The sequence below is a fragment of the Brienomyrus brachyistius genome, unplaced genomic scaffold, assembly GCF_023856365.1.
Source record: "Brienomyrus brachyistius isolate T26 unplaced genomic scaffold, BBRACH_0.4 scaffold74, whole genome shotgun sequence".
Lineage (NCBI taxonomy): Eukaryota > Metazoa > Chordata > Actinopteri > Osteoglossiformes > Mormyridae > Brienomyrus > Brienomyrus brachyistius.
The window spans coordinates 307,890-332,156 of NW_026042349.1; the positions used below are offsets into that span (position 1 = coordinate 307,890).

At 43.1% G+C, this 24,267-nt stretch overlaps 1 protein-coding gene across 1 annotated transcript; it reads right to left on the minus strand.

Annotated features, from left to right (window-relative positions):
* ppardb (peroxisome proliferator-activated receptor delta b) lies at window positions 1–24,252 on the minus strand. Its single transcript, XM_049002999.1, has 8 exons — window positions 23,843–24,252; window positions 11,487–11,924; window positions 6,830–6,978; window positions 6,494–6,632; window positions 5,969–6,171; window positions 5,644–5,850; window positions 5,033–5,276; window positions 1–4,582 (listed from the first exon to the last, which is right to left on the minus strand). Exons 2-8 carry the CDS (start codon window positions 11,860–11,862, stop codon window positions 4,335–4,337), a joined length of 1,566 nt encoding a protein of 521 aa, XP_048858956.1. The 5' UTR covers window positions 11,863–11,924; window positions 23,843–24,252; the 3' UTR covers window positions 1–4,334.
* Between the last annotated feature and the right edge of the window lie 15 nt (window positions 24,253–24,267).

Here is a 24,267-nt window from a genome sequence, read left to right on the forward strand (position 1 = left end):
CAGAGTGATAAAATTGAGGTTTATTTTTTCATCAAAATATCTGGGAATACTTTCTCAAGTCTCATGGAGTACATTTGCCCAGTGACACATATTTACTAGCTACAAAAGTATTACAAAAAAGATCATGTGCATTAGAATTTTTGCCTTTTGCATTGGCTGTTCAGAATTGTTAGATATATTTCTTTATTGATTAAAGTAGCATTGCAAAGGTTAGGACATCTACATATAAAAACACTTTCTGTTAAGTGTCCATAGGACTTGACATTCGATTTTCACCAAGATTGAGAGAGACTGCAACAGGCAACATTTGGTCTGATTTTTGAGATCATTTTAGTGTCTGTTACTCTGCATTACTGCACGCAGTGCAGTTTCTGCATAAAGGTTCACTCTACACCCGCCACTCCGGGGTCTTTACTTCCCTGGGGTTTAGAGAAGCACATCATTGTCATTATTCTAAGATTCAGGAAGCATGAGTGACTCAGGGACGTAGCACATAACGTAAAACTTAAAGGGGTTCTGTGGGCTGACGGATGACAGTCCAAATGCTGTGGCACGTCCACGGCAAATGGCTGCCGGCTGAGAATGAGGAGAACAATCGGTGACCAGCTGTCAGACGATATAGGGAAGACCAACCACAGGCACGAGTCTTTTGTGCTTCAGCTGACTACATAATGATTACACACTCACAAACAGATAAGGGTTTAAAGCACGTTGGAACCAAAAAGCCACTACACACCTTAATGTTTCCCCTTTCCTATCACACATTAATTAGGAAGTTGGGGAAGAGAGTCCTAGAACACATCAATAATATTTGGATTCCACTTTCAAGAAGGACAATGGGTAGCGGTCACAGCAGTGGTGCCGTGTGCCTTTGTTTGGGGCACATCTGCTAACTCCATTCCCAGCTGGAGAGGCCTGGTTAAGGGGCTCCTGGATAATGTCCTTAGAGAACATTTGTTAAAGGACATTGTTCTGTAGCGTTTGACACCAGTCTCTTCTGTAGGTGGAAGAAACATTTAAATTCTGTGCGTCTATGTGTGTGTGTGTGTGGGGGGGGGGGGTTCCCACACATTATTAAAATTGACTTGGCAATGTACACATTGAAAGCAGAGTACTGCCCACAAATAGTGTTTGAAAAGCAGTTAAAAATTTTTCTATGTTCCAATGCATAAATCAATTACCAACAGGCAGCCTGCTGCAGTCTATCAATCTCTCTCTACTTTCATCCAAAACGAAACAGAAAGTGAGAGCAACACAGATGGCCAAGTTTGAACTACAGACATTTTGGGAAAGAAAAAATATTTTATTAAAATAAGAAATATTGTGTTACATTGTTTTCTACTTAATGGCAATGCCACTCTGTGTTCTGGAGCTGTGCAACAGACTTCTTAAATGTCTATAGGGGAAAAGAGTCATAGAGGTAGATTTCACAGGTGGCATTGAGAACAGCTGTCAGTTCGAAGATGAACCTCATTGGACCAAGAATCACAGTTTTCCCAGTGAGAGAGAAAGAGAGAGAGAGAGAACTGTAAAGGGGTGAAAGGTCAGATTCCATGCACATCCCATAAACAATAACAGATTGTTATTGAAGGGAAATATTGACCTTCCTCAGACCTCAGGGCCAGAAATGCTGAGGCAGAAAAAGAAAAGGTCAAAATCCCCAGCTTGCTTTCAGATATTTTTTCATGGTATAGATTCAAAATCAAAAGAAAGCAACAAGCTTGTTCCTAGGGACACATATTGTGACTGCAAGGATAAACAGTAGCTAAGAGAATTCTGATAGCATTGTTTCAGTGCCGCTGAACATTACTGGGATGTCGCCGTGTAGATACTTTAAGATGGTGATGCCTGTGATGTAGTTTAAGCCTGTTGGACCGCTGCCCTTGGCCTGCTGTCAGTGAATGGGGACACCGACTGATCGCAGGTGAATTTTTAGTAAGTTCAGCAGCTAGAGGCGGTCACCACCAAAAGGACTAAAGGATGACTGGACATTGTGTGGAAGTCTGAAAATAGAGAGTACTTTCAAAGAGAAGGACCAACCAGCTGGAAATCTGGGAAGAAAATGGAGACTATGGGCCCATGCATAATCATATAAGCTCACTTTGCTGTGATAAGGAGAGCACAGCCAGGGGAATAGGCAGGGAAAGGACCTTAGAACATTCTTCATTTAAAATGTAGCTAAAACAAGACAACTGTACTTTTCCCCTTAAAATGACGGTTTCCGTCCTCAGCGCTTACGGCTCCCTCTTCTGAAGGTGGCAGAGCCTTTCAAACCCCGTAGAGTCTGTGTGGCTGATCTGCTGGACATAACTCTTCCACCTATAAAATAACCCAATATATAAGCCAATGCAACCCCTGGTCCGAGTGGAAAATGGTCTCCATGTTTTTGACAACCAAAGACCATCAGAGAACACAAAACACAGGATTTTATGTTAAACCGCAAGACTGGCATAAGTGCTATAGGGCAACAAAAACATGCAAGCACCGCGGGCTCCATAAATCTCTTTCCGTTTGGGAAATCAAAACATTGAAGCTTATATTGGGGTATAAGTCATATAGTCACATCTCAGCATAAAGAGCTTTACAATAACAAAGGTACAGTTTCCAAGGAAGTGGGATGTTTGAGTGTGATTCCTTGAAGCAAACCTAAATTAAAGCGATGTATCCATCTGGATGCTATGTAGTACAATATAATAATCTATATAAAGAATGGGAGAATATTACACTGCTATTTTAAAGGAAATACCATACAAATCAGAGTGATGTGAACACTATTGAATTTGTATAAAGTGCAGTCCCACTGATGTCAGAGATTATTAGTAGACCAGGACATACAAGATCAAGCTTACTCAAGGAACCAAGAGACGTCAGTGACAATCAGCCAAGCTAATCGCGGTACTGGACCAGATGCTCATGCTATATCTGGAGGTGACTCATGAAGATGGCTTCCTCTAAGTATTTTTTGGTTTGCAAGGTCATGACTGTGATCACAGACAAAAGCAGGCTTCTTCACTGCAATAAAATCCCCAACTGTGTCCATTAGACGTTTCCAAGTTGCCCCAGATACTAAGTGCTGCTTACATGAGTGAGTTAATCATTACATGACAAAATATGGCTGCAGGGATAACTCAGATATGTCTACTAGAAATTCAATACTTCTGCCTAAGTACTTTCACCAAATTCAGTTTAAGGACAACATTTAATACTGCTCACCTTTAACCTACAGGCTGACGTTCTAAAAGGCAGATGCACATTTTCATAAGCCTGGACATGTTTGCCGACCCAAAAAGGTTTAAATCTGATCTTTTCTGAGGCTGCCCAGCTCTCACATGCCAGAAAATCAAGGTATTCCTGTTTTAATGTTAATCAACATGCTGGCTAAACCAAGAAACATTATGATTGTCATTCTATGGTGGCATCTTACAGAACTGGTAAGAGCAACTTACTGTGCCTGACCCTACGTAACACAGCTCAGCATGTGGAGGGAATGGCAGACCAGACTTGCTTGCGGAGCACCAGAGAGCTGCGCTGCGGATGCCAGACACCGAAGACACCTTCTGAAGTGGCTTGTAGATGCCGCCTCGACGGTGTGCGCTGGCCGTTAGATCACAGGTGTGGTGGAGATGCAGGATCATTCATTATTTTGGCCATGACTAACAGCTACGTAGGCAAAGATATATAGTCTGAAGCAGGTCTCTATGTGGGGCCAAAGCAGACTGGGGAGCTCCGAGGTCAGATACAAGAACCTGCCCACCTAAGACATGTACACCCTGAGTGCTCACCTCTGTGACACGCTTCATGCATTCTCTGGACTCTGCTCATCCTTGACCTATAAACACATTGCCAGACCTACATATTACTTATACTGTCTATGGGAAACAGATCAGGCAAGTGACGATCATAGACAACACAAGAGATCAGGTCATGGGGATGCAGAAACAACTAAAAACTTAATGGTCTTTAAAAAAAAATACCACTTATAAAAAAAACGTGATGACTATCCATAAAAGAAAAAGCGGACAGAAGTGGGAAGCATTTGAGAGCATTCTCCGGGAATGTCCCCGCTTCAGAAAGAACCCCCCAAAGCCCCGTCAGCATAAAACAGGTCTTTGTGCTACATCTGTCTTGCCATGTAACAGCTCTCAAATCCATGGCTATGTGAACCTCTCTCTCTCTTTCACACACACAAGCGCACACGTGTGCACGCACGCACACACACACACACATACACACACACACAATTATATTGGTGAGTGCATGTCTATATATTCAAAAATATCATATATATCTATACACTATGCAGGTCTTTAAATTAAGCTCTGCTGCGCAGAGGCCTAGTACATATCCTTGTAGATCTCTTGCAGCAACGGGTGTAACGACGTTTCCGACTCCGTCTTCTTGATCTTCTGCACCAGATGGGCATTCTCTGTGACCAGCTGCCTGAGGTCAGCCATCTTCTGCAGCAGCTTGGGAAACAGGTGAGGACAGTCCGAGTGGCTGGCGCGCAGGTGCTGGTCCAGGGCCTGTAGGATGCCGTCCTGAATGTCCTCCACCTGCTTCACGTTTATGAGGCCAGGTCGATCTGTAGGCAGGCAGAATAAGGAGAGGTCAACTGAGGCCGTGTTCCCATTGACAGTGGGGCCCAAAAGAGCGTAAGAGGCACATCTACCATTTCAGTGTGTGAACCCATATCTATTTCAACATGGGGCATTCCATTTTAATAAAAAAAAATCCAAAAAGGTTTTTGCGTCACCATTTTCACGATTTTGATGACATTGGGCATGTGAAACACACATACCTTGCAGAGCTCAGGAAAGGCTTCATTCATTATTTTTTATTAGGAATCTCCCTTAGGGATATAACCCCTTTTCTTCATCAAAATCAAACAGGGTGATGCATAGGACATTCGCTGACTTAAAACAGATATCATTTCTTTGTTCAGTCAGTCTAAGAGCAAGATCAATACTACTCTTAGTCTCCTAGCTATGCAGGCATGCAGATGACAGCAGAGCAGAGCCTTTGCCTGACTCACCCCCACAGAGGATGATAGCAGCCACGTAGAGAGCAAGGTCGCTGTCGTCCAGCTCCAGAGCGTTGAACTTAACTGCAAACTCAAACTTGGGTTCCATGATCTCACTGAAGGGCCTGCGCAGACTGCGCAGGAACTCACGCGTGACGAAGCCACGGCCATCAGCTACCAGGAGGCCATCCTTGTTCATCAGCGAGGGCAGCATGGCAAAGATGGCTTCATGCACACCATACTTGAGCAGGGTTACCTGGTGAAAAGCAGCTGGTCACAGAATGGGTCCTAAACAGCAGTCTGATGTTTCTTGGAACTTCAAGTCTCAAGTTTACAATGATTTTTCTGCATTTATGATAAAGAAACAATTAGACTCTACAAACCTCTATAATTACACTCTGCAAAAAATATTTCCAAAAAATATTAATTTATTAATTTTTTACTCTCCAGTGAGTTTTAAGACTTAGAAATCAGGACTACTGTAATGAGAATAACTGGGCGGTAAATGAATCAACATTCATGCCCTCAGTATTGAAATATGCTCAGTTTCTCTGAGCTAATTCAGAAAGAATGTTTTCACACGTCTGGTTAGGGGATCTTCACGCTCGTGGGGCATTATGTACCTGGTCGTTGAGGAAAAGGTTGACAAAGCCCGGGATGTTCTTGGCGAACTCGGTCAGCTCACGCACCGTCTCCACGGTGGTGCACTGGCAGCGGTAGAAAACATGGACTCCAATCTCCTTGTTAGTGGGAGCACCATTGATGAGCTGGTTCCACACCAGACCGTTCTCCGCCTGCCAGAGCGAGTCCATGTCATGGATGACGAAGGGCTACAAGAGGAAACAAACAGGCACGGGTTTGGCTTTAGCTGACAGCGGCCAACACAGGGCCAGCAAGTAAGAAAGAACAGTCAGAACCAAGAAACTCTCCTGCCAGCCTCCTTCCTACCGAGGATGAGCTGGTTTTGCCAGTGAGGATACTACGGGCTTTCTTCTTGGTCATGTTGAGGTTCTTCAGGTAGGCGTTGTTAACTTGTTTGGCCAGCGACTTGAGGTCTGAGCCACCAGGGCTCTGTGGGCTGCGCTCCCCAGCCAGCAAGCCGGCCACCAATTTGCGCTTCTCCGCCTCCGGCATGCGGCCATACCGGATCGCTGAGAGCACAGAGGCAGGACACTGCAGTTTGTAACAGTGCCATACAAACTCGGTTCCCCAGAAGAGGGAACATGTGCTCTTCTATGCATAGCAAAAATACAATGAGAACATTAATCTTCTGAAGGCAAACTGAATCTAAGCTTCACGGACTATCGCAAACAGACACTTTTAAGCTGATGTTGCCACTGGTTTTAAGAAAACTACAAATAATACTACAGTAATTAAGTTTGTTGTGTTCTGGTATCTCTGTTATCCCCAGACAAAGGAACGGCCTTGGTGTCTGACCAAGCCATGCAGACCCTGAGCCCAGAGTCCCCTCACCGTCGTGGGACATGCCCAGTGCCAAGCACTTCTGGAAACGACAGTACTGGCACTTATTCCGACTCTTCTTCTGGATTTTGCAGCTGCGTTCACAGCGGTCGTATTCCAGCTTCATACGAATGGTCCGCCGGAAGAAGCCCTGCAGGACCGAGAGTAGACAGGAGGGAATCGTCACATGCACAAATTACCGACAGTAGCAATTATGCCAACGATATTAACAACAATACAAGTAGCCGAAATGCAGAGTTATATCAAGAGCTGAGATGGACTTAAAATGGAATTAGGTTCTGCAGGGCCAGAAGAGCAACAGAGAAGCAAAGGCAGTGGTCCAGTCACCTTACAGCCCTCGCAGGCGTGCACGCCGTAGTGGAAGCCGGACGCTTTGTCTCCACAAATCCGGCATTCGACACTGATAGCAGCACCTCCATCATCTCGGCCTGCGCGCAGCTGATCTGACAGCGAGGGTGACGAGGTCTGCGACAAATCTGGGGTTGGGGTGGTGCATCACAGACTTATACACGTGGTGTAAACATTCATCTATCCATGTACCAAATGCTGATCCCAGTGAAGTTCACAGGTGGTGTCAAACATTTGTGTATAAAAGCTGATACGTTTTTATCTCAGTTGGAACAGTCCAATGCTGCCCTTGCTGATACTGACAAGCATACACTGTTAAAAACAGCCATATCTGACAGATGAATTACTGACTTGAAGTCATCTACAACCAACACCCAGTCCTGCACATTACAGGAGGCTCAGGATATGAAACTGAGCTTACATGAAATTGTTGTCACTTCATAATCAAATGTCTTGTCTTCAGTTGTCCAACGTTTAAAATGTTTATGTAAATGTTTATTTGTCGGATCAAATGTTTCCTTTCTAGCTCAGCTAAGTTACTGCATCACCTTAAAGCTGTATTACTCGCAGACACACTGCTGTGTGCATACCAGCTATTGGCTCGTTCTTGCGCTAGCTCAAGATATTTTTAACTTTTACACTTAATGCAGCCACTTGGTTCTTTGACAAGAAGACACCATGGAAATGTTCCCTAACGTCAGACTTAACTGTGCCACAGAAATTTGCTGACACTGACTTTTTCACTATTAAACCAGCGATTCTCAACTCAGGGGTCGCAGTTCAAGTTTGGGTAGCAGCAAGTTCTGAAAGGGTAGCGAGTTGGAAATGTAAACATGTTAAACCCAGTGAGCTCCTCTGCTGATCCACGATCAGATTTCCCTGCCCTAATCCTAGAATTAACCTACAGTCAAGTGAAAAAATTAGGACACCCCATTAAATATTTAGTTCTTTATTAAGAAATATCAACATATTAGCATTAAATCTTCTTTCAAATTATATCTATTGATAAAGAGAAGTAACCGCATCATCTATGCAAAAACCAAACAAATTCACATATTTACGAAAAGAAATAAACTGAGGTGTGAATTTCCACTGAGAAAAAAGGAGACCCTCACATTCAGCAGCATTTAAAAACCCCAGAATGAGATTCAGGTGCACAATATCAGGTGAAAATAATTAGAACATCGTTACAGAGCTTTTTGGTGGAACCTGTCTTATTTAAACCACAGACATTTGGATTGCCCTTGATTGTTGAAATGAGTGGTATCACTATGGTGAGATCCTAAGAGCTCTCTGAGGCCTTCAGAAAGAAGCTTGTAGATCCATATGAGTCTGGGAAGGATATAAAAAGATCCAAAGAGAGTTTTGGATTAGCCATTCCACTGTCCAAAAAAGAATTTACAAGTGGAGAACATTTAAAACTGCCAACATGGCCACAGCAGGTTGTCTTAGCAACTTTAGCCCAAGAGCACACCGAAAGATGCTGAAAGAAGTCTCCAAAAATCCAAAAATTTCATCACAGGTCATACAGGAAGCCCTTGCCACATTTGATGTCCAGGTACATGCATGTACCTTCAGAAAAAGACACACAAGTTTGATTTGCATGGGAGTTGTGCAAGAAGAAAACTCTTGCTGTCAAAAACATCATCTGGGCAACAGTGCAGTTTGCCAGAGACCCACCTAGACAAAAACCAGGACTTTTGGAACAACGTGCATTGGACAGATGAACCTGAAATCGAATTATTTGGGCGCGGTAACAGAGAACATGTTTGGTATAAACCAAAGGCAGCTTTTGAGCAAAAGAACCTCATACCAACTGTGAAGCATGGGGGCAAAATCATGGTTTGGGGCTGCTTTGCTGCAGCAGAACCTGACCAGCTCAGAAATCATAGAAGCCACTATGAATTCTTCATTGGATCAGAGGGTGCTTGAGGACAATGAGAAACATCTGTCCAGAAGTTCAAGCTGAAGTGGGGGTGAACCATGCAAATGACAATGACCCAAAACATTCCAGTAAATCTACCAAGGACAGGCTTCCAGGAAAGAAATGGAGAGTTCTGGAATGGTCAAGTCAAAGCCTGGATCTGAATGCTATTGAGATGCTGTGGGGTGATTTGAAGTGGACGTGCATGCAAGACACCCTTCAAACATCACACAGTTTAAAAAATTCTGCATTGAAAATGGTAAAACTTTGTGCCAGTCGACATCAGAGACTGATAGATATAGTTATAGGAAACAGTCAGGTAGAGAATTACCAGAGAATTCAGATTGTGAATGTAGAGCTGCAGAACGTACACTATATGGACAAATGTACTGGAACACACCTCTCAGTCATTGCCACAGGTGTATAAAATCAAGCACCTAGCCATGCAGTCAGGTTCACAAACAATTCTGAAAGAATGGGTTGTTCTGAAGAGCTCAATGAATTCAAGCGTGGTGCAGTCATAGGATGACACTTTTGTAATAAGTCAATGCATGAAATTTCAATAACTGCAGAGCTCCAAACTTCCTCTGGCATTAACCGCAGCACAAAAACTGTGCACTGGGAGCTTCATGGAATGGGCTTCCATGGCCGAGCAGCTGCATGTAAGCCTCACATCACCAAGTGCAATGCCAAGCGTCAGATGGACTGGTGTAAAGCACACTGTCACTGGACTCTGGAGCAGTGGAAACGTGTTCTGTAGAGCGAAGTATCACGCTTCTCTGTCTGCCAGTATGGTGGACAAGTCCAGGTTTGGTGGATGCCAGGAGAATGTTACCTGTCTGACTGTATTGTGCCAACTGTAAACTTTGGTGGGGTAGGGATAATGGTATGGGGTTGTTTTTCAGGAGCTGGGCTAGGCCCCTTAGTTCTAGTGAAGGGAACCCTTAATGCTTCAGCAAACCAAGACAGTCAGTCCCTAGAGCAAATGTGGTTAGGGGCCTGGCTCAAGGACCTAACACCACTTTGCTAACCACGTGATATGAACCATCAACCTTCTGATCAGAGACACAGAGCCCTAACTGACGCCACCCAGGACAATTTTGGAATACGTAATCACGTTTAGGGGAAACCTCACCATCGTCAAACTGCAGTTTCTTTGGGATTTAATATTGCTATTGGTAATGCAGGTCTTCTAAGGACCTTGAAATCTGTGGTTCAACTATACAAATTCTTAGCTGTAGCCAGATTAAAATCATAAAGTACAGCACACACAGAGCCTCTGCTAGTTACCTCTTACAGGGAGCGTGTAAAAAATGTCAGAGAAAGCACTGTAAAATCCAGTCCATGCTTCGCCTTTGAGCCACTTTCATGTGCTAAAAATCAGGAAAAACTGGTTGGAGTAACCAAGGAAACCAACTCAACTAGCTCACATGAATGGTGACACACACTTGCCTCACTCACTGACTCACCCACACCTGAAAGAAAGAAAGAGAGAGAGAGAGAGAGAGAGAAATAGCCAGAGAAAGAAAGAAAAATAATCAGTAGGATGAGTTGCTAAGTCCAGGTAATGTCTGCCTGATACCTGAAAAACCTGGAAAGTGCTTCAGTTATAGATGATGAAACTGGTGGTTTATTGGAGGCTCCACAATGAGATTATCTGTAGGAACAGCTGGGAATCACTGACACCTACCCTACCTATTGAAAAATCCTTTTGCACAATGACTGAGATCTTAGAAAAAAATGTTAGAACAGGAGTGGCCAATTTTATCCAGCTGTGCATGTGGGTTTTTGCTGCAACTTTCTAACTGATTACTAATTAGAGGGCTGATTGGCTGAGAAGTCGTCATACCTGGGTGTGAACAGCTGACCTAAAGGTTACACCAAAAACCTGCACACACACCGGCCCTTTGGGGATAAGATTGGCCACACTTGTGTTAGCGTAAACGTGGGATGTCAGTGCCCATCGCGTGAAGACACTATGACTCTACTTACCAGTGTAACTATCAGATATACCTGTGAGGCACCATGACTCCGCTTATCAGTGTAACTGTAAGATGTAACTCAGGCACAATGACTCCGCTTATCAGTGTAACGGTAAGATGTAACTCAGGCAAAATGACTCCGCTTATCAGTGTAACTAAGATGTAACTCAGGCACAATGACTCTGCTTATCAGTGTAACTGTAAGATGCAACTCAGGCACAATGACTCTGCTTATCAGTGTAACTGTAAGATGTAACTCAGGCACAATAACTCTGCTTATCAGTGTAACTGTAAGATGTAACTCAGGCACAATGACTCTGCTTATCAGTGTAACTGTAAGATGTAACTCAGGCACAATAACTCTGCTTATCAGTGTAACTGTAAGATGTAACTCAGGCACAATGACTCTGCTTATCAGTGTAACTGTAAGATGTAACTCAGGCACAATAACTCTGCTTATCAGTGTAACTGTAAGATGTAACTCAGGCACAATGACTCCGCTTACCAGTGTAACTGTAAGATGTAACTCAGGCACAATGACTCCGCTTACCAGTGTAACTGTAAGATGCAACTCAGGCACAATGACTCCGCTTACCAGTGTAACTGTAAGATGTAACTCAGGCACAATGACTCCGCTTATCAGTGTAACTGTAAGATGTAACTCAGGCACAATGACTCCGCTTACCAGTGTAACTGTAAGATGTAACTCAGGCACAATGACTCCGCTTACCAGTGTAACTGCTGGACGCCGCTGGACTTGTAGCATCTGGTGTGTTGCAGTTGTTACTGGGCTCTATTTGCACCACGTCCCCATCCCGGGGGCTTCCATCCCGGGGGCTTCCATCCCGGGGGCTTCCATCCCGGGGGCTTCCATCCCGGGGGCTTCCATCCCAGCCTAGTCCATTGGGTGACGCCTCAATGTCACCAACAGGCTCCGGCTCAGTTCTGTGGCCCACATCCAGCGATGATGCCCAGCTACACTTCGGAGACAGTTTACCGTGAGCTGGGCAGCTGTCTCCCACATCCTGCATTGCCGCCATCATGGACCCTAGCTCCTCCAGGTGCTCACTCTTGATGCCCACAGTGACCGACTGAATTGCCTCCATACTGCTGTGCTCGGCCGGTACAGCGTGATGCCCTCTGTCATGCCACAACCATTGCCGCCCTGCTGGACACAGAAAAAGTAATAAGTCTTAAATTCCTGCTGGCTGAACCCGGCAGTTATACTTCATAAACAGTTACGTCACATTTTGGTTTCATATAGATGTCAACCTCCTCCAAAATAATACATAATCTAATCAAGCACAAGAAGAAATTAAACACAAAATGACTAAAAACAAAAGCACACTGAATACAATAATGATGTTTTATTCATCCCAGTAAGAAAACTGGGTAGTGCAGGACCCAGTGGTGGCATCAGTCTGCCACCCAAGGGACGTGAACTGGCGATAATGGGCACACTGTCTTAGCCCTCCGAGACACACAGCCCAAAGCAGAGCTCCTGCCATTGGCGGGATTGCACACACATTAGTGAGACGTGCCAGCCCAAACCCTGTAATAAACACACCACTTTCTGACACTGCAAGGCCTGGGCACTTCACTGTTTCTGCAAACAAGAGTATTAACTACAGCACAACCTTGACAGTCATATGCTTGGGACAAAACTCCAAGAACAGGCACAGAAAGTCCCTCAAGTAACCCCCGGGATTCATAATGAGGTGCACCAATGATGGAGGGAGGTTTTAAATAGAAACAGTAGAAATTTTAGATTTTTAGTAAGTGGGATTGACCATCACTGATTACTCAACAGGAATCTATTAAACCATCAATAAGTTAAACCAAATGGTTCTAAATTAAATGAAAATAACTACATTTTTATTGGGCATTAAGTCTGTGCATTATGACAATATATATCGGATGACAAAATAAAAACGTCCATCATTTCATATTATGCTCTATCATTTATTTTGTGGCAATGCAGAATACACTGCATATGGTAACATTTCTTCATCATTTGCATGACAGTTTTGCAAGCACATGGGATGCGGTACGTTTTCACTGGACTTTATTATTTGTAACCCACAGAAAATCCACAAATATGTACCATGATCCACAAGAAAAAAAATCACAAACCATCACTATCCACAAATATGGATTTTTATCTGTGTTGTGTAAAATCATAGACAAAAATACAGAGTGATTTGCACATGTGAAAAAGGTTTTTCATATTCCTGGATCACTTCCCTTCTATTTGAGAATCACATTACATTTATGACCTCAATCCTTTTCATTTGTAGATTTTTGCCCAATTCCTACCTCAGCTGATCTTCAGAAAAAATCCAGAAATATGAGGTGCAACCGTGCACACCTGGTCAGTGATGTAAACCAGAAATGTAAAATGCACCTCAAATGACAGGCACAACGAGGGGGACACCTGACCCTTTTTTGCAAAACATTTTAATAACACCACCTGCTGGCCAGGTGCACAAAAAAAATTAAAATAAAGAACAATGTAGGTGCCCTAGTTACACTAACAACCTCATTAAAATTACATTAATTTGTTACTCTTTTGTGCAAACAAACATTAAATTGATAACACAGTTATATATTTGAAGCCAGTGGCTTGAAAAGGGGGCTTGGCAGGCCTGTACATTCTGCCGGCAGGTGGGGGGTGGGGTTCGCCCTCAGTAAATTTTCACAACGGAGATTGAGTCAACAATCTGGGGTGTAACCTGTTGTCGTTCACCTGCACAGCGGAATTCAAAAAGCTCAACTGAAAAGTGACAGGTAATTGTTTACTTACAGAGATCATGTAATGGATATTAAAACACACACACAAGCAACCCCATGTGAAGTGAATAAAAATAACTGTCTCGCAAAACCATGAATTTCAGGGTCTGCGATATATTAGATGGCCTGGGATATATTAGATGGTAAGCTAACACTCAGTATTCACAGTGTATGTGGTGAATGCAAAAGAAATGGCACAGTTAAAAACTTGAGTGACTTTAATATGGGCTAAAACATTATGGTCAGGTAACTGAGTCAGAGCATCTCTAAAGGACAAAGCTTGTGGGATGCTCATGGTCAGTCACAGCGAGTATTTACTGAGGGCGGTCCGAGGAGCGTAAAACCACCAACCGCCGACAGGGTATGGGGCGTAAAGGAATCCTCGATATGACATGTAAACAAAGGCTACCCCGTCTGGCACAAACCAACAGAAGGGATACCGTGGCACAAATGGCAGATAGTTTTGATTGTGCTTACGGGAGTAATGTGTCCTGAGACAGAGCATCAAGCACTGCCACATAGCCATCGACCTAAACTCCAATTCCAACACACTGAACACATGCTTGATGCACACATGACCATCCACAAGATGCAACAAAAAATAGAAATCATCTGACTCCGCAACCTTGTTCCACTGTGCAAAGGTTCAGTTCCCATGCTTGGGTACCCATTGTAGGAGCATTTGACAGTGCACAGGGATTAGCATGGGCACTCCGAATGATCTGCACCTACACAGCCCCAGATACATTATCACTTAATACACTGTACATTGTGACATATACAAAGTTATACTACTAAACATCTAGCCTGTAAGAGTCTTAAGTCTGCCATGAGAATACATGTCCATAATGCCCCCAAGCACAGAGAGGAATGCAACGAAGAACCCAAGGAACAAAGCTTGAAAATAGCACAGCTTATTGGAATCTTGGGGTTATCCAGTTTCAGAATCAGCTACTACATGCCACCGCCATACCAGCAAAGGGCTGCACAAAAGAAAACCTTACTCGGAAAAATCCACAAATTGCAGAACCTGAGCTTCCAAGAGTCAGTGAGACTGCAACTATAATTGTGTTGTCAGATGAGAGCAAAATTGAACTTTTTGGCGATGCACATCACTGGCATGTCCGGCACGAAAGCCTCACAGTAAAACAGGGTGGTGGATTATTGATGCTTTAGGGCTCTTGTTAAAATTAAAAGTATAACAAATTCCACTAAGTACCAGAATATTTTAGGCCAAACCCAGGTTGTTTCTGACCAAAGGGTAAACCTTAGCTACAGACTGACCGTTCAATAAGAATGAAACAAATCATATATCAATATAACACAGAAATGGTTGCAGGAACATAAAATGCAAGTGTGCAGTCCGAAGTTCGGGAGCCGGTGAATTTCACGATCTAACGGAAAACCTGTCTGAGAGAGACTGGAATCCATCCTCACTATCGGCACCAGTTCATACCTAGTTTGTAAAAAGATGCCTCCTATTTCTTGTTAAACTGACGTCTAAGGGTGGGTGATATGATCATCATCATCACGGTATTTGTCACTTTTTGGACGGTGACAGTGTTATGTCGCGGTTACTTTTTTGCACATTTTGGGAAGAGTAGCATATCCCTTTATGCAAATTAAAAAAAATGTATAATATATTAAGTACACTTTAAGATGGGTTTTATTTCAAAAAGGCATAACATATGTTATAGGCAATGTTTTCTCATATTTGTTTTAAAATGGCAACAAGCTGCTTCAGCCAAAAATAGTGCAACTTCGGTCAGCTGGCAGGAATGAGATTTTCAATTCAAGACAAATCTGCACACACATGCAAAAGCATTTATATGCATGTAACCATTTTATTACCTTCTAAATAGTCTGTAGGGTTTGCAAACCACCCCAAGGCTTTTGATGTCGCCAATTTTAGGTTTGTAATGGAATAATATATATTTGCAGTAAGATTTCTAACATGAGCGTGAGTTTTAAGGAATGAGTATCGCGCCAGACGCCTGAGAATTGGCAACAAAGAAAATGTACATTTTTTGTTTCACATAAGTTGATTTGTATACAAATAACATTACTTTATACAGTTGTTAAAAAAGGTGATCTTTAAGAAACACGAATTCACCAATTATCTGCGTCCATTTATCCAGCATTTTATAAAACACTGCGTTTGTCCTGAAATGCTACAGCTGAAAAGTTTTCAGAGCAGCCGCTCTGTTAGGAACATTACAGATTTTTGCTATATTCGCTGCTGTTATTAATGCTAATAACACATCAGCACAAATATAGGGCTGCACAGGCTGACTTACGTCTTACATGGAGTTAAGAGTTTGACGTTCATTGATTTGGGAAACGGGATGTGGTTGTGTCATGTATGAAGCCAGTGGCGCACATAACAGATGTGTTTTTGTGGCGCTAACGTTGCCAATCAGTGGGTGTGAGGCCGTGATCCCCACCTGTGATGTCATGTGCATACCCTTTGGAGTAGGAGGAGCATAAGAACATCAGATAAGAGGGTGACGATCTGGAAGTATTTTACGCTTGAAACAACTATTAGCACAGCAATTTACAATCTTTGTAAAAGCAAAGTTTTGAGAGGTGGAAGTAACATTTAGTGGATAATCCCAGTAAATAAGGTAGCTTGCACACTCGCTACAGCTTGTGATATGAAGGGCTGCTTTCGCAACAAAGTGTAAATGACGCTTTTGCCAGTGGGAGAAAAATTGTGGAGCAATTTAAGCATTTGCCACTTGCATATACCTGCTTGGAAGATATTCATATTGAACTGCAAATGTTTCAAAAATGCTTAAAAAAAGATGTACAAATGAGGTGGAACTGAACATTGTGTATTTTTCTAGTGGCCTAATTAATTTCTTTTCATACTTTTTTTGTATTTACTGGTTTAAAAAGATGTATCGGATCGGTATTCATAACGGTTGATACAATCCCAATACCTGAACAGAGGGTATTACCACTTAAAGAGAAATGAAATCAATAATTCCTGAGCCAATTGTTCAGTCGACTTTCATCCTGTTCCAGTACACAGTCAAAAAGCTCAGTAATAATACAGCAGAAACCAGGACAGACTTTTGTTGTTCCTCTCCTCTGTCTTCTGGAATTCTTTCCCTCTTCCCCCATTCCCTGCATCATGAACCATTTAGCATACATGAACTAATGGATTGCCACACAATATTGTCAAGTGCCAAGCGGATTGTGAAAGACGCAGCTAAAAAAAAACTCACCGCCCAGTTTTTTCTTAGATTAATTCATTCACTATTAACCACAAATACATGACATGTAAACATACCACTGCTGCCTTAAGAAATTAAGAATCCAACACACACCTGTACATGCGCATGAACATCTTTCAACACTTATTTCAACAATAAATTAGGAATCAAAGGAATGATTCAATTTGATTTTGCTTTCATCATAGGAGACATGGGCTATAACTGCTTATCAGGAAGACATTCATTGAGCCGTTAAAAGTGTTAGTATGAAACAAGTACATTTCCTTCCAGGACATTATTTTCCCCCTAGGCAGAAACATTTTAACTCCCCAACACAACACTGCCATCACCTGCTTCTTCTAGTGGTGGGTATAAAGGGAACTGAAAACATTTTTCTTTTTTTATGCTTTACAAAAACAGAACTCTAGCTGTCTGACAACTAGGGCTGCTCATAATTCACTGTTCAACCAATAAGGAGAATTTGAACGGGCTAAAGAATGGCAGAAGTTTGCAGTGCGCTAAATGCATAAAACGTAGAGAGTAAAGAAAATGTGCGTTTGGATACATAACCTGTCAACACAAGCAAATAACTACAGGAGCCCACAGGCTACAGCCATATTTGCAGTTTGAGAAAGGAAAATGCAACGAGCCAAAAGAAGTAGCGTTTGGGATCATTTCAACCAAAAGGACGACAAGGTTAAACGAAAGCTATGCTGTGCAGAGCTGAGCTATAGGAGTAGCACAACAGCAAAGCAATACCACTTGCAAAGTAAGCATCCGCATGCATTGCGACAAACATTGCCCTCGATGTTAGCTGTGAGAAGATGCCTGTCCCTGGCGGGTCTGAGCAGATAATGCAGAGGGTTTTATTTAGTGCTGTCTGAGCAGGTATTCTCCACCACTGGTCTCTTAATGCAAAATAATTGTCAATTAGATAATATTATAACTGACAAAATGCATTCCCACAAAATGCAAAGATAAACCCAGGTGTGAGGACTCTTCAGCCAATCAATCCTCTAATTACTGCACTAATTAGGGAGCTGCAGCGATAACGCACATACACAGTGGCCCTATTGCGGATAAGTTTACCGACCCGTGGGTTTGGCTCAGGCTCAGCCATAGGAGGAGGAGGGTGAAGACGTGTTAGACGGAATAAATCACTGCACAAGAAGGCTCAGGATAAGTAGATAGAAGATGAATTAACAGGTAGAACAAAACCAGCGGCTGGGAACACAAAGGACAGAAAGAAAAAAATCAAGCTCAAGGGATTTGAGATGCTTTATCAATGACTAGGCCATGTACCATTAACCGAACCAAGAACTTATTTTACTAATGCCGTTTTTATTCAATACATTTTACCTAGAACTGAACAATTTGGGGAAAATATTGATTTTTCTGACTGATACTGCGATTGCAATTTGATTTGCACTATAATTTTTCAAAAGTCAAGCTTCAGTTCAATATTCAACAGATTTATTATTTTTTTAATCTGTTAAGAACCTTGGTAATCTTAGCTAAGAACAAACATAAAATACTATTATTACTTTATTAAATAATAAACTGGCACACGAGGAGCACAGCATGTCTGATTGGTGAGCATGACTGGCACACGAGGAGCACAGCATGTCTGATTGGTGAGCATGACTGGCACACGAGGAGCACAGCACATCTGATTGGTGAGCATGACTGGCACACGAGGAGCACAGCACGTCTGATTGGTGAGCATGACTGGCACACGAGGAGCACAGCACGTCTGATTGGTGAGCATGACTGGCACACGAGGAGCACAGCACGTCTGATTGGTGAGCATGACTGGCACACAAGGAGCACAGCATGTCTGATTGGTAAGCATGACTGGCACACGAGGAGCACGGCACGTCTGATTGGTGAGCATGACTGGCACAAGAGGAGCACAGCACGTCTGATTGGTGAGCATGCCTGGCACACGAGGAGCACAGCACGTCTGATTGGTGAGCATGACTGGCACACGAAGAGCACAGCACGTCTGATTGGTGAGCATGACGGACACGAGGAGCACAGCACGTCTGATAGGTGAGCATGACTGGCACACGAGGAGCACAGCACGTCTGATTGGTGAGCATGACTAGCACACGAGGAGCACAGCACGTCTGATTGGTGAGCATGACTGGCACACGAGGAGCACAGCACGTCTGATTGGTGAGCATGACTGGCACACAGAGCACAGCATGTCTGATTGGTGAGAATGACTGGCACACGAGGAGCACAGCACGTCTGATTGGTGAGCATGACTGGCACACGAGGAGCACAGCACGTCTGATTGGTGAGCATGACTGGCACACGAGGAGCACAGCACGTCTGATTGGTGAGCATGACTGGCACACAAAGAGCACAGCATGTCTGATTGGTGAGCATGACTGGCACACGAAGAGCACAGCATGTCTGATTGGTGAGAATGACTATCACACAAGGAGGACGGCAAGAATCTGTAAAACTATTCACACAACAGTTTTAAACTGTGGGTCGGATGTGCTGCATAATGCGTATCCTAAATCGCAACCTTTGTGATTTGCTAATTTGAAATCGATAAATCATTCAGTCCTAATTTTACTCCCATACGGATGGGACTGCAGGTGCCCGCATGTATGCAGGGGACCTGCCCAGGAAAGACACAGGAACTAGCAGGACAAGTTATGACAGTCGGCTGGTGTCTGAGGGGAGGCTGTCACAGTGCAGCACTTCCTAGGGACTGAGTTATTAGCATTGCTGACCAAAGCTTCTTTCCTACTTTTATAAGGTTACCGTGCCAGAGGGGGGTGGGATCACATTTTCTTCCATGTCCCGACCCATTTATTTCTTTTCTGCAGTTTTATACCTCTTTCCGTACTGTGTGCATGACAAGATGCTGTTACTAATTTTAATTGTTTTAACATGTAATACTGCCACAAGATCATATGTACTGTGGGGCACCCCTATGGGGAAAGCACTATATAAAAATAAACGGAGCTAAACTGAGATAGGATGACTGCCTCAAGAGGCAAGAGGTAGAGTAATGCGTGCCAGTGCACTGAAGTCTTGCTTAATAAAAGAAAACCAAACATACACACAGTTTTCCCACACTTTTTAAAATGGTTTATTATAAAGAACAGGAATTCGTAAGTTATATCCACCAATACATTAGAAGATATTGTACCTGGAACCAGAAAAGGGACAAAAGGTCCCCAGGTCACTGATACATTTTACTGGCCCACAGAAGGGGCAGAAACAGAAAGCACACCCAAACAAGTGAGTAACAACACTGATAAATGGGAGGGATACTAATCATATAACAGGTGTACCAACTGATGTATGCACTTGTGGCTGCTACCCTCTTCTGCAAACAAATCACACTCTCATGGAACTACAAGGGCTGCATGCACTGGACTTGAACAGGCTGTTGATAGAAAGAGCACACCTTCACATGACCTGGCCTTTACTCATCAATTCCCAGGCAGAAAAGACTGAACCTGAATCACCTTAACTTAGCCATCAAACCAGCAATGAACTTTTACCCATGCTTCCTACACACACTTGAGGTGGAAGGTTCTTGGGGTTTCAAAACTTTAATTCATGACGTTCAGTACACAGAGGCTGTGAAAAATCACCCTGAGAATGTGCAACTTTTTGTTTTTATTTGTTTCCACCCAAGTCTATACGGGACTTGAGTTAATTATGGTAACAGGATGAGTGATTCTGTCCTGATGCAGTGGCCAGCCGACAGACTGAGACCAATAAGCTGCCAGAGCAATGGCAGTGCGCCCAGCAGGCTTTCCAGGAAAAGAAGGTACCCCCTGGGATCTAAGAGGCTAGCCCCATGCGTGAGCAGTGGACAATGCAAAATCAGCAGCATTTTAAAACCCCCCGCTAACAGGTACCATGGCGATATAGGGTGAGATACTATTTACAAATGGCAGGAGGGGGCGACGGCTGTTAGGGGGCACACACATCACACAGAATGCATTCCAGCTCACTGCAAAGCAAACAAATCCCCCAAATGTCCTCAAGCTAAACAGTTAGTCACCTCTCAAATATTTGACTTAAATGATTATTTAAAAATTAAGTGACTGCATTAGACATAAATCAGTGGCTGGTTGAAAGAAACTGTATGCCAGGACCATAGCAGCTGTACTAAAGTGATTCAGAGTAATTTTAAATGTGCACTTCACATCACAAACGTTCACCTAATAGGACAGCAAGCACTGAAGTCTATAATCGCATGGAAGTACACATGCACAGACTTGTTTTTAGAACTCCTTGTTTACCTTACATTTATAATCGTTGTGGTTCTCTGATATTAGTAAGCACCCTAAACGCACGCTCCACTACTACAAACAAAGTATTTATAATATTCTACAACCAATATCAACAAAAGACCAGGAGTAACAAAAAGATGTTACAGCTACACTACAGACAGAGTACCAGTTTCTGTTGCCAGGGATGCATCTTCTTAAACGCTTCCTGTTTCCCGCTCCTGTTTTTCTCTACAACTCCAGCCCAATTTTATGATTTATTGACCTCATTAATTGGTGATTTCCCAAAATCTATGGTTTTCCCACACCACCAGGATTTTCCCCTTTTGGTGGTTAGAGTCCTATATTTTAATGTATCACATTAAATAAACAAAACCTGGCAAAAAATAAAAATAGGATAACGTCAATAAACCTTTCACTACTGAAAAGTACTCAAAGCAGCTGCCACTGTCTACTGGCGTCCTCATTGTCTTAAACTTCCGATTTTTTTTTTTGTCATTGACCGGCTCTAAATTAATAACACGAGTATTCCAGAAAGTCTGATAAAGCCTGTTTTACAGAAATGGGTGTAACTCCAACATTATTTACCCAATTCCCCCAATTCACATGTGGGCACTTGTTGGATCCTGCAAAGCCCATGCTAAACAACTATAATCTATCTAATTAGGGAGGGAGAATTACATAACTAAAAAGTTGTCTTGCATTCAAGGTTTGGAATGGAAGAAACATGTAAGCATATAGCCTTTTCCCCACAAATTAGACAAGACACAGTTACACTAATAAATAAAGAAAAAATAATTACACTCACCCCAAAATTTTCACAGAAAACATGTGCTCAGAATTTAGGGAGGCTTCCTGCACTGCTCTGCTTAAATACAGCTTGTGCGTGTCAGAGTTGAGAGACCTGCCAAACATCTCTAAAAAGGGCAGATGCGTGAGAATGATCTGCCTTAGCATGCATAGTGACCTGAAGAAATCTGGAGCGAAACCCACCTGTTCAAGACAGAAACCAAAGCAAGACAAACTACAGGTCATCAGCAAACCTCTCCAAGTCACTGTGACCATTGTATGAATGTGCAACTAACACGGACCTAATTCAAGCTGCCTTCATTAAGCCCACACAGCCAGCCCTGGTCATTATCCAAAAGCTCTTACTTGGTTTTTTTTTCAATGCATTTTCTCAAGATCTGTTTTTCACGTGGATGAGAAAATGAGTTTTTCCTTATTCAAGTTAACTAAACCCACACCAAAATATATTTCAGTTCTTCCTTTTTTATTGTATTCATTTTAATTTCATTTTTAACACATTTTTTCCCACCCATTAACACCAATAAGGGAAATCACATTTATCTCAACCTTGTATGTAACAATTAAGATTTAGCTGAAAAAAATCGTGCTACATGGGAGGGTGAATTACATATATATTATTTTGAAATAAACTGGCAACACACGGTACATGCACGGGTATTTCTTTAAAAGTATCAGATGTGGGAGGACCTAACTTTCAAGGAATATTTATATATTTATAAAATGTTATATTCGATAAAATCGATATCGTACAACTCATCAAGCAACAATCACTTAAGTAAAAAAAAAAAAGAAAATAACCAAAAGATCGAGAGGAGAGGTACAGCTACAACTTTCGCCCGCACCTTGGAGTGAGAAATGAGACGGTATGTAAAGTGAAAATGCCTTCTGCGCCAAAAAGTCTTGCAGCTAAACCAATTGAGAAACACACACACAAACACACGCGTCTCATCAACGAGAGAGAAATCACGACAAAAGTTCGAAACTTCAACACTCCACTCAAGGTCAACCGTACACGCCATTATCAGGCGTGTTTGTCTAGTTTCTGAGCACTGGATCGCTCACACCTTCCTTTTCACCATTTTGCTTCCACAGTATTTTATATTTGGACAGCCGGTTACCGTTATCGTAAAGTAACCTGGCGCTTTCAAAGCATGCCTCCCAGCTCTTCTGTGGAAACTCAGAACCAGCCTATTAATCCCTAGGTGCCAAAATAAACGCACAACCGGAGGCAGATACCGGCCACAAGTGAAGTCTGTTAGGTTTTCTACGACTTTTATTTCAATGTTCACGAAAAACTCTTGTCAAAGCTAAAGGATAAATGTTCTCTTGATCGGACACTTCCAACCATTCATCTCTGAGTCATACCTTTGACAGTGACTACAGGACGACTTAGAGTATTTCACTCACACACACGAACACACACACGATCCGAGCTACACAGATCCCATACTCAGCAGGACGGGTTTGCAAATTACTCGAAAATATTAACTCGACTGTAAATCACAGGCTAAACAATAACTTTAACAAAACAACAGATGTGGCATGACGGAAACGGAGCGCAGCGCTCGTTATTCCGCCAGGTAGCTCCACATGCCAATTAACACCCCACACATAAAACTTCGCAGAAACACCGCGTCTTCGACCGCGATCATGCCCAATTCATAAAATCGTGTTTCAATTTTAAAAGGAACGAGAAAGGGTCAACACTTTCTTCGACATAGTACCGAAAACTGGACTACCCCAATCCCACACATGTAGTCTTCCCCCGAGCACCGTCACTCCCAGCCCCCCCATGGAATAATAACATTTCCTAGCAAACATACAAAGAGACCTTATGTAAGACTGTGCTGGTTACAATGGCAGCATTTAGGTGAACAGCTTGTCCAGGACGTGGGGAGTAGTCGCTAGCTAACTGGTATTAGTAGCGCGACGGACTTTTCTTTCTCCCCCCTCGGAGACAGGCTAGCTAACGACCGCTAGCGACGGCGTTCGGGGGTTACCTTCTCTCTCTCGTTCCGAAAAGTTTCCCTTTCCCCCCCGAGGACAGGTCCTTTCCCGTGGTTTACTCTGAAGAGTCGACTCGCCGCGTCGATGATAGCCGCATAATTTAATTCATGGCGACTTTCGCCCCTAATCCTCGCTCCCCAGAACTCGCTATCTTCTCCGCGCAGCAGTGTTGTCCGTCCGTTCAGATTTCCCCCCGTCACTCCTGCAGTGATCCTAGTCAGTCCCCGCGACGCTGATGTTTACATAAAGTTACTGTACAGAGAAAATTACTTTTGAAAAAAGCTCTGATAACGATATTGCAAGTTGTATTTTTGCGGTCGGCCTCTCGCCCCCGTGCCTATTGGGAGCCCCGGCGCTGTTTGTCACTGGAGCTCGCTCGCTCGCCCTCGCTCGATCACGCACAGCGTGCCGCGCCATG